This window comes from Parasteatoda tepidariorum, chromosome 6 (genome assembly GCF_982258835.1).
Source record: "Parasteatoda tepidariorum strain Cologne lab strain chromosome 6, Ptep-v5.0, whole genome shotgun sequence".
Classification (NCBI taxonomy): domain Eukaryota; kingdom Metazoa; phylum Arthropoda; class Arachnida; order Araneae; family Theridiidae; genus Parasteatoda; species Parasteatoda tepidariorum.
Window position 1 is genome coordinate 106,248,435 of NC_141760.1, and position 12,652 is coordinate 106,261,086.

At 28.9% G+C, this 12,652-nt stretch overlaps 1 protein-coding gene across 2 annotated transcripts in view; it reads right to left on the reverse strand.

Annotated features, from left to right (window-relative positions):
• Positions 1 to 12,652, reverse strand: part of LOC107449963 (uncharacterized) — a 354,659-nt gene that overhangs the window by 155,103 nt on the left and 186,904 nt on the right. For both annotated transcript variants that reach the window (XM_087166351.1, XM_087166352.1), the window contains exon 2: positions 10,782 to 11,099. In XM_087166351.1, coding sequence (XP_087022477.1) covers positions 10,782 to 11,099 — 318 coding nt within the window. The remainder of the gene's footprint in view (positions 1 to 10,781; positions 11,100 to 12,652) is intronic.

Below are 12,652 nucleotides of genomic sequence, written 5' to 3' on the forward strand. Positions count from 1 at the left end.
ATGGGATTTTTAGAATAAAAAACCGTTTTACAATGACTTCATTTTTAATCTTTAATAAAAGAATTAAAATATTAGTCAAATATCATGGAAAAAATTAAAAAAGGTAATTTATTTCTATACGTAATTTGATTCTATTAAAAATCTTAAGTATTTTAATCATTTAAGAATTTCTTTTCTGACACGTTTTAAATAAGTTAAAAAAAGGGGGTGCAGTATTTTAATTATTCCATAATTACAACAGGCTGTTGCGCTATTGAAGTTTTAATTTTGATGTCAACTGTGCAATTAAATATTATATTTATTATTTTTCATATTTTTAACCGTGCAATTAGAAAACATGTTTTACTTAAATTGTTTAGTTAAGCGTTAAAAACTTGGTCGAATTTAATTTGATTTAGAAATTTAAAAACTTCATGTTCCTTGACAGTTGTTTTTTTATGTTTTTAGTTAATATTTTTTTTAAAAAACGGTTTTTAATGTTTACATTAGAAAACTCGTTCTTTGGAGTGATAAGTTTATTCATGTGAAGTGTATTTATGTTAATTGACCGAAATTAAGAGAATGTCGACTTTCACCGGTGAATGTCAACAATCGCTTAAAATCTCGGAGGAGTGGAAAACACCCCCAACCCATAATTGGTACAAGGGATCAAAACCGGGTTTGTCCCTTGACCTCCCGTCTGACAGACGTATCCGGATTGTTCTATCAAGGTTTGCTATTGGTCACATCAAGTGCCTCACTTTCAACGAGGGCAGGAAAACCTTCGTCACCTGCACCAAGTGCCAAATTCATCAGGCTTCGCCTGAGCACCTCTTGGATTGCATGAGACTTCCTAAGGAGGATCTCTATAGCAATCCTCTCCTAGCCTTCGACTTCCTAGCAGTCAACGAACTCGTGGATCTTGTCTGACTCCGTCAGACAGAGAGGATAGGCAATAACAACACAACAACACATAATCGCTTTGGTAAACGTCCGAAATATTTGCTGTATCCGATTTGATATTAATTTATTATTATTATTATATATATATATATATATATATATATATATATATATATATATATATATATATATATATATATATATATATATATATATATATATATATATATATATATATATATATATATATATATATATATATATATATTTATATATATATATATATATATATTTATATATATATATATATATATATTTATATATATATATATATATATATTTATATATATATATATATATATATTTATATATATATATATATATATATTTATATATATATATATATATATATTTATATATATATATATATATATATATATATATATATATATATATATATATATATATTATATATATATATATATATATATTTATATATATATATATATATATATTTATATATATATATATATATATATATATATATATATATATATATATATATATATATATATATATATATATATATATATATATATATATATATATATATATATATATATATATATATATATATATATATATTTATATATATATATATATATATATTTATATATATATATATATATTTATATATATATATATATATATATTTATATATATATATATATTTATATATATATATATATTTATATATATATATATATATATATATATATTTATATATATATATATATATATATTTATATATATATATATATATATATATTTATACATATTTATATATATATATATTTATATATATATATATATATATTTATATATATATATATATTCGTTATTTCATTATTCGTTATTTCAATATCTGCGGAGGATAGATTAAGAGAAACATCAGTGTTCGGAGTACCGGCTAAATGCATATTGGGCAGTGGCACTTAACCATAAAAAAAACATTGATGTAGGGCAATTATATAACTGGCAGTGGTACTGAACCTTAAAAAAAAACATTGATGTAGGGCATACCTGGCAAATGTATACCGGGCAGGTGGCACTTAACTAGACCTAATGTATATTTCGGACATTTACCAAAGTGACTATGTGATTGTCAACAGTCACCGGTGCAAGTCAACAGCCACCCGTTTCGGCCATTCACTGTAACATTTACGTTTTAAATTCAGTGTAAAATGCAGCTATATTGGAAATAAATCTTGGAATCTTGAAATTGAATTTCGTAATCTTGCGACCCATTTCTGATTGAACTTAATTGAACTTAATTCCCCCCAACTAATTTGCACCTTGAAAATTATCAAACAAAATGCTTCGTTGACTTTTGAAAAATGTTTCCCATATTCACCACCACATCTTTCTGTATTCGAAGTCAAGTAATTGTCCAGAGTATTGTACCATTCGGCCTGTATATCGTGTGCTAATAAAAAAAAGTGATAAGCAATTCTAATTTATTTGCGGAAAGTCAGATTGTTCGAATCGTTTTCTCCTTAATATAACTAGATGGGATAGGAATTTTAAAAGGGTGCATTAGCATGGCGCGCACGTCTGTTCGAATTGGAGAAGCAAACTATCACATCGTTAACTGAAGGCGGCCTAGTATAAAGTTTCGTTACAAATCCCTAGGGCCTAAGAATTTTTTTCCCTTGACACACTCGAATTCTGTAGGTTCTTCTTCTTTTTTTTCCCCTTAAATTTTGGCTTGTGGCGTCAATTTGATACTGCTTTCCAGAAAGTTACTTGTCGCTGAAGGGAAGTTTCTTCTTTGACTCAATTCTAGAACTGGCAAAGGAATTACAATTTTTTCATTGGTCAGCTCTTCAACACGTGACAAGATAATTCAATGCCCAAAGCAGATCGGGAATAAAGAAAAGAAATGTTAGGGACATGAAAATTCTAGTCTAAATTTAAGAAGCAATGTTTGTTCTTGAATACGTTCTGGGATTCATTCTTGATGGTTCGAATATGCTTTTTAATCAGAGCAGACGATATTTTAAGTTACGAAATCAGACGGAAAAACGTACTTTCTCTGAATAAACATACCTTTTTTTCCATGGATTCTAATTTCAGACCCTCAAAATATAGGGGGTAGCCATAATCTGTGAAAAGTTAAGACCGCTTGATGTTAATTTTACTTATTGCGTATTTTGCCATATCTCTGTAACTTATAAAAATCGTTTGTCCAAAAATAATTCCAAGCAAAAAATAACTTTTAGTGAATATTTATTATTTTTTTTTCATTATTTTATTTAATAATAGTCGAAAAAAATTTAAATTGCAAGGTAAAAATTTTTTTTAATATCATTTTACAGTATGCAATTTTACATGGCAAAATACAAAATTTGAGCAAAATCGGTCGAATAACTCTCAGAAATCGAATTTTGAAAAAGTCGTATATTTAGAATTCGATTTCTCAGGAAGTATTTAGCCAGTTGCATACCTTATAATTCAATATTTTTTCGACCATTATTTAAAAAAACAATAAATATTTATGAAAAGTTATTCTGTGCATGGAATTATCTTTGAATAAACGGATTTTATAATTGTGTGCAAAAATTTTTCAATTCGCTTAAAAAGTTCTTGAGATATAGTGAAATACGCAAAAAGTAAAATTAACATTAAGGGGTCTAAACTTTGTATTGCTCTCCTGACCAAAGTATTTGAACAATAATTCTTAGATTGCGGCTACGACCCTCTGTATTCTGAGGGTCAGAGAACTGAAACCGTTCAATTTGTTCAGAGAAAGTATGTTTTCGTGTCTGATTTCGTAATTTAAAAAATCGTCTGCACTTATTAATTCGCTTATTTGAGGTCACCCCCTTGAGCCATTACAATTGCGTCTTTTCATTGGATCAAAAGTTGTTCAGAGTGGTGGTTGTCACACAGTACAACTGAAAAACAAAGTTTAAATGTCGTAAGATTCTTCTAGGAATGATATAATTAATTTTAGTTTCATTTAGCCATACAACTTTAATTTATTTGACTTTGTCTTTAAATTTAGCAAGAATCAGTGGTTGAAAGCATAAGGTGACAATATTTTAGTGTTTATGAGTGAAAAAAAAAAGATTAAAAGCGCTTTTGGCAACAAAAAGTTGGCATGTAAATCTTCGGAAACCTCACTTCAGGTAACAAATTAAAACTCCAAGAGTTTTGACACTATGACGCGAATTGTTTAAATGAAGTAATAGAAATTTGCTGTTTTCGCAAATTAGAGGCTCGTGGATGGAAATATAAGGCCACGATGTAATTTTTCATTTCATCAATTTCCATTTCGATATGGTTCACCATCACACCATGCTAAGGTTACAAAAAATTTTATTATGGTTTAACATGCTCCAAAACGTCCAATAGTCTTCAGACACTTAAACTGGCTTTTGGTGATTTGTATCTCTTCTCTGCTCTTATCGACGTTAATAATCGTTTTTCTGAGTAAAGAAGCGTTTTCTTTCTTCATTTAGTCCCGCAGTTTAACGGTAAACGGGTGGGTAATCACTTTGATCAGCCTGCGTATGGACCGAGGGTGCGCTGTTAAACTGTTATACGCAAAGTGCTCGTGTTCTCGAGCAGGTCACCGGGCTATCAAAGCAGGGGAGCCATTCTCTCTGCAGATGATCAAAATTGCGATGGCATGTCTTCGGATCATCCCCAGGGATGTTTCCTAGACCGTTGCAAATTGCCTGATATGTAGATCTAGTGCGATGTAAATTAAGTACCTACCTTCAATAAGTAAAGCAAATAAAGTGCAGTTCTTCATTTAAATATTAATTTACGGCAATTAATATCATGGAAACAAATTTGAATGATATCATTGTGCAATTAGCTTCAAAACTTCTAAACAGGTTTTTAAATATTTTAATCTCTTATTTGTTCTTATCAATCTCAGTAATGGTTTTTCAATATATAGAGACGTTTTTTTTTTCTCGTTTAAAAATTAATTTGCAGTTAATTCTCTCTCGTTATTGACAGAATTCGGGCTTTAAGGATGTCCATTACGAACCATTTTGCATAATTTATCCAATCGATAATGGAAATCACCATAATTATTTTCTATTCCGCACTCGAGTCTAATTTGAACAAAGCCTAAACGAGCAGCGAGAAGACATAAGTTAGGGCGAGCAGACATATTAAAGACCTGATTCCTATCACCAAACAATCGACGAAACGAATGGGGTTCGCATTCTATTGTTCCAAAAGGAATGTTACCTCTAACTCTCAAATGTTGGGAGGGTTATGGGCCACCTACTCAAAATAACGACATCTTCCGTTCTTAGTGGGATCTTACTAAACGAGACACTTCCCTTCGAAATGACCAGTAGTAAATAATCTGGAGAAGTAAGAGGCGTCGTTCTAGGAAAATCGAGACTGCGAAGAAAACGGAAGGAATGTAAAATGAAGTTATACAAGAGCTTTTACGATTTTACTTCAGATATTTGCAAAGAATTCTTTTTTTTTCTTTCACATTTAATAAATTTTAAGAGAATCTTGTTTATATCTCTTTTTTAGAGAAACTGATACTCTAATATTTTAAATTCACTTATAAAAACGTATTTTTATAAAATATAGGGGTATAAAAATGTTTACAAAAATATGGGTATTCCGTAATGACTGCCCTCATTGATATCTATCTATCTATATATATATATATATTATATATATATATATATATATATATATATATATATATATATATATATATATATATATATATATATATATATATATATATATATATATATATATATATATAATACAAAAATTAAATACTTTTGTATTAATAAAAGCATTAAAACTTCATTCCTTTTCATAAAATATCTTTAGTAAAGGATAAGGGTAGAAGTTCTATTTTGGGACTTCAAGGCTAAAAGCATGCCAATGAATAATAATTAGATTTATACTTCAAAAAGATCTTTCACTTCCATATAAGGAAAGATTAAACGATTTGCTATGAGTAATAAATAATTTGATGAGGCGTAAGAATACACAAGGAAGGCAATATGACTAACCTCTTTACACAGTTTAATTATCGTATAAAATAGAGGAGCAATGTTTTAGCGTGACTTTTTGGTGTATAATGTTTACCAACTAAACTTCGTCAGATCTGACTGTAACTCTGTCTCTCCCTCTCCGTCTGGAGAGGGGTGAAACTGCTATTTCACCATCGTTTAGCTAAATAAAAGAGTATGCCGAAACTGGACTCGTTAATCATGCTGCACTCACTACTAATTTACTAAAAAATAACGGTGTGGTTACACCGATATTATATATATATATATATATATATATATATATATATATATATATATATATATATATATATATATATATATATATATATATATATATATATATATATGAAACCAGGTAAAAAGTAAGTTAAAAAATAATAACCATTTTCAAGCAAATTATTGTTTGAGTGAAAAATACGCTATTAAAATCTCAGCTATCACTACTAGAGAAAGCAAGACTGAAAACAGCAAAATCTGTTTGGTTTTCGATGAAAACAGAGAGAAATTTAATGGCGGTAATTGGCAACATCTTAAAGCTTCTTATTCCCAATTCGTCTTTTTTTTTCTTCTTTTTTTTTTCTATTCAAAATTTTAAAGAAATGTCCCCCGGTTAGTGTTTTATTCTTTATATGACATTTTATGTACACTAATAAATACAAGGATTCTCAATATATATAACAGCGGTCATTTGACAAGGTTTTCTTTATAAATGTATCAACTTTTTTTGGTCTACTCTCAGTCACCAAAGATTGCTTTTAATTATATATCAACCCTTTTTGGTCTATTCTCAGTTATCAAAGATTTTTTTAAACTAAATATCAGCCCTTTTTGATCTATTCTTAATCACCAAAGATTGTTTTTAACTATATATCAACCCTTTTTGGTATATTCTCAGTCACCAAAGATTGTTTTTAACAATATATCAGCCCTTTTTGGTCTATTTTCAGTCACCAAAGATTGTTTTAACTATATATCAACCCTTTTTGGTCCACTCTCAGTCATCAAAGATTTTTTTTTATTGTTCCAGTCGTATGTATTTGTTTTTAGGTTTCAAAAAATGAAAAGAAAAGAAAAAAAACACTGATTTTATAATGTTGAATAGTACTTTAAAACAATATTTTTAAAAAATGTGGTCAAGTGTAATATTTTCCGTTCTTAAAAAGAATTATTTTTTCTTCACTATCCAGTCTATCATCTTCGCTTAATCAAAATTATTTCTGATCAGTGTGACAACCATTTACATAAACTCAATACTACCTCAAAAAGTAAAATTCTTTGGCGCATATGAAACTCCGGTCTCTTTTATGCTCATATTTTGTCGCTCTAATTACATGCAAAATAGAGTTTCGTAATTTTTAATTATAAAAAAAATCTACTAGTTAGTAAAAAAGAATCTGTTAGATTATCGGAATTATATGTACGGAAATATATAATCCAAAAAAAATGTTTTGAAATTTATTTTTTATTCATATTCAAAGTTTATCAATAATTTATTTTGCAAATTAAAGAAATTTCAATAATAAATAACTGTTTCTATCAGATCTAAAAAACTGAAATCAAGTGCAAATTTGAAAAATTATTGCTTGGAATTGAGCCTCATTTGGAAGATTTTGCCTTCAACTCAGAAATATACACGATAGTGTTTCATGCTGTATTTCATATCCATAAATTACTAAACTGCTAAATATATTATTTCCCACTTATTTAGTTCTAAATTAATACAAAATAATGAAAAATATGTTTAATAAAAATTCTTCATCAAAGGGTTAAGGTTAACGACCAGTGCAGATCTGTTGCATTTATTTTATAATACTGTTTTGATAAATGACAAAAATCATGGAATTAAATTAACCAGTAACCGTATTAATTTGGATTGCTTAATATAATAGCTGCTTTCGTACTAGTAAGAGATAGTATTAACTCTAGGAAAAAGAGACTTTTTACGTGGAATCAGGTTCAATAGATTCGATATTAACTCCTTACCTGTGACATATATTTCAGAAAAATGGGCCTAAAATGGAAGAAATATTTTTTTGTTGACTGTTTAGCTTTGTTCTTTATATTATTATGAAGGTTAGAAATTGAATTTTTATTACAAAAATAAAATTTTAAATGCAATAACTACTGTATTTATAATTTTTGCATAAACATAAAAAAGTAATGGATTGCACACACATCTTATTCAATTAGAGCAAATTAAACAAAATTTTGTAGCTAAATATAATATAACTAGTATAATATGATATCAAAACACAACAATATGATTTTCAATACATAAATTTTACAAATCTTTTCTCTCCCTCGACCCACATTTCCCACCCTCTTTTTCCCTCCCTCGACTGAAGTTGTAATTGGTGAAAAACTAGGACCACTAATGCCATCTATTAGGAAAATATTAAATTAAGTATCCTAAAGTAGAAACGAAATCAGCTCGGGCTTCACAAATTTAGAAACGTTAATTTTTGTCCTGCCCGAAGTCATTTCGGGCATCACAAATACTGCACGTAGTAGTTGCCCGAACTAAATTCGGCCGACACTCACAAGAGGTTAATCTATGGACTCATTTCAGATTAGTCTCTTATCTATTTATTTTTCCAATTAATACAAACTAAAGATTGATACAACTTTGAACTCAAATAAACTTTCAATCATTCGTGTGTTTTTTCCTTCTCATAACCGTAAAAACTAATAGCTACTTACACCAACAAAGATATTCCAACCTATAGCAATTTCGTTTTATTTTATTTTCAATTACTGTCGATTTTAAACTGAAAGGATGGCTACAAACGAATTAATTTAGTCTTTAATGTTTCAAGTGACTACCTTTAACACCTAAACACATAATCTATTGTAATAAAGAAAATGCTGCAGAAATTGTCTTAATGTGCATTCTTTTCTATTCAAATACAATAAACTTCCCCTAATGACTATAAGTACGAAATAGGTTTTTAAATATTAACTTCCTATTTTCTAAACTGCTTTGCATAATATCTGTAATCATCGTTTCCATGCGTTAATGCTCAGAAATTTCAATTTCCTCCCTCTGTCTAATGCCCTCTTCTCAAATAGGGTTCCTTCTTTCATGAGTAATAACAACAACAACAACTTAACACGGGTATTCGTTAGAAGGCATTAACATAAAACTTAACAAGGAGGTTATTTGAAAGCACACACTTTCATTAACCATTGCGTTTTGCGAAGTAATTACAGAAGTGAGAGTTTTTGTGGGTTATTATTTTTAAATAATGACTTTCATTTAAATAGTTTTTTTTTTTAATATTATAGTATGGTTTTGAAAGCAATTTATATCGTTTATTAAATTGTAATACCCCGTTTTTCCACCAGGGGGAAAGAGAATAGCGAATGTATGAAATTCTGCTTCCGAATCCGCGTTCCTTCCGTAATTCAACTTCCATGCAATTGTTCAAGAATAGGTACTTATGAAAAAGGTACTAAAGGTACTTATTTAGGTACTTATGAAAAACAATATTTTTAATAATGGAAAAAAGGAGCACATTATATTTTTTTGAAGGTTGTTTGTAAAAATAGAGAAAACAGTTTCATATTTAAAATAAAAAAATATTGTAATTGAACAAACTGAAAATATTTTTAGTTGTTTTGTGTATTGAAAAAACGTTTTAATATGCTTGTTCAGAGTTTTTGTACATGTCAGTATATTTTGTACTATTCTATATAGTGTTCTGTATGTTGTATCATATTGTATTATATATTTTAAAAGCATTTCATGTAACGTTTGCCTTAAGACGTATTCCATAGTTAAAAAAATACATAATCCAAAATTATATCTAAATACACCACAATAAAAAAATTTATGAAATAATTTTTTTAAAATTGTAGTGTGGAGTAGCACTTTTAATTACTTTTCAAGAAAAAATGTTTTAATATAATATCTCCGGAGATATTTTTAAAAGTTTTTCAATGAAATTTAAAAAATATAGTTGACACATAGAAAATTGACCAATATCAGAAATAAAAAAGTTCGTTTTAAAGGGCCACTGCCCCCTTTTTAATATCAATAGTTCTATCAGTAATTTTTTAATGATTGTTTTTATTATGGTTCATCGAATTGTTAATGCGATGAAAAATTAACCATGCATTAATTTAATGCGCGATTCAGTAACAACAAAATAAATAAATAATCTAAGCAATTATAGAGTTGATATTTTTTTTCTGTCAAAATTTTCATTTTTTGCAATGTACACATAAGATAGCGAACCCAAAACTATTTTTGATTTCAGAATATTTTATGAAAATAAAATGTAAAATAAATTAAGAGTTTCGTTTTTCTTTTCGTAGCGTAGGATGTAGTAGGTGTTAACCTACTCGTTAATTAGATAGTAAATTTTTTTTGAGAAAATGAGTCATTTGGTGCACTTCAAATTAGTTACTACATTGGTATTTGTTATTTTAAGACAAAAATCAATTTGAGGATACCTATTTTTTCTGTGATTTTTATTTTAAATTTAAATGGCTACAAGTTAAATTCAAAAAAAAAAAAATCAACTTTTTTTTTAAACATTTGAGTGTGATTTATGTTCTTGCAGAAAAAAGGGAAAAATAATTATTAGTGAAATTTTTAATCACGATTAAAATAATAAGAAAAATGGTCACAATGATTTCACAAATATTAGTTTTAAGTTATCATGCTCAATCCAAAAATCATCCTAGTTCAGATTCTTACCTAAAAAATTTACATTATTTTCCAATTGACAAAATGGATCAACAAAAAATAGCCCCTAGTTTACCTCGAAGTTAAAATTATTTTAATCAAATTCTGAAACCAAATACATTCAGAGAGTGACTCACCGAGTATTTGTCCTGCAACTGTTCTACCGTCTTCTCCGACCACTGCATTCCGAGCATCCCAAGTATCCGTGTACTGAACAAACGCGTATCCCTTGTGCATAGAGATACCTATGAGGCGACCATATCGACTGAAGATACGCTCAACCTCTTCCTTGCCCACCACGTAAGTGTTGAGGTTGCCCACAAACACTCGACTGTTCACGGACTGTGGGTCACTACTGTTTGTGTGGTTGCCCACCCGAGTCATTGCCGTGGTTGTGCTGCTACAGATGGGTGGTGTGACTCTGGGCTGAGAAGGCGGTGCAGCTTCTGTTATGCCTATGAGAACAAACACTTGGGATTAACGACAAAGGGTAAAAAAATAATTATTGCAATAAAAATTTAATGTGAAATTTTGATCTTCTGATGATCTTGGACATAAGATACCCATGCTGCGACTAGCTCTTCAAAGCAAATCATTTTCCATCTACCATTGTCTCTAGAGACAGGATACCCAAGTCAAAATTTTTGATGGTCCCATCAAATCATTTTGATGGTTTATGTTGATTTAAGTACGATTCATGATGGTCACCATCGTCCAACATTTTCCATTACGCATTCATGGTTTTTGATATACCAACTAACTTTGATCATTCCATGATAGAAAACACTACTTTCATACTATGATGGTTAACCATAATGAGAAGTTTGATTCTTATGGACCAACAATCCATGATGATCCGTAATGGTCCATGATAGTTCTAACTATGCATTTCCATGATGGTTTAATAGGAATTTTTGCTGGTTTTCAGGCATATACCATCAAAACAATTAGGTTTTTTTTATCTTGGCCCATCATAAATCAGTTCGAATTCTTACATTGGGATGATGGTTGTTCATGATTGTTCGAACATTAGATTTCTAAGGAACTATGATAGAAATTTCTGATGGGTAAACACGAACAAACCATCAAAACAAGTTGCTATTCTTATGTTGGACCAACATAAATCAGTTCGAATTCTTACATTGGGGTGATGGTTACTTACGTTGGCTATCATCAAAAATGGAATAGTTCATGATGGAATTATTGAGGGTTACCATCAAGATTATGTTGGTTCATCAATGGAAAACCATCAAAAAATTTGACTTGGGTAGAAAGATTTGCACTATTGTGCCCATTCTTGAGATGAAGAAATTGGAATGGAATCTTAAATAATTGTTAAGTCCCACATAAGCTAGATTAATATCAGCTTTAGGATGCGTAAAATTTATCGATGAGGTTTAAAGGAGAACGTTTTGGTGAATTTTCACAATATCATCTTTAGGATGTATAAAAATGAAATTATCGAAGATGTTTGAAGAAGAAATTTTTTGTGAATTTGAAAATTGTTAGCTTTAGGATGTATAAAAATAAAATAAAAAATATCAAAGAGAATCAAGAAATCAAATATCAAGAGAAGGAACTTTTTGTGAATTCGAATTATATCAGCTTTAAGATGAACAGAAAAAAATTGGCTTATACATTTAAAAGAACTACTACAGTTGCTTCAAAACTGATCGACGATTTGAGGAATCTAATAAAGAAACACGATTGTAATTAATTCACCCCAAATTTCAGAATTAGTTTTAGGGTTTGAGATAACATGGCGTTTCTAACTTGGAAAAAAAAAACTGTAAAATGATGTTTTCAGAATGACTACATCATTTCCAGGAAGAAAAAAAAAGTAATGCAATCGGTGGATGAAAATAACAGACACGTGTGGAAATATTTCAACTTAAATGGTTTGTTAAGCGGCTTATAATTCAAAAATCAGAAGTGCCATCTGTTGACATATTTTGCAACAATTTTTGGGAGGGGCGAAAATAAAAGGTTTCCTTAGCAAACGCAGCAG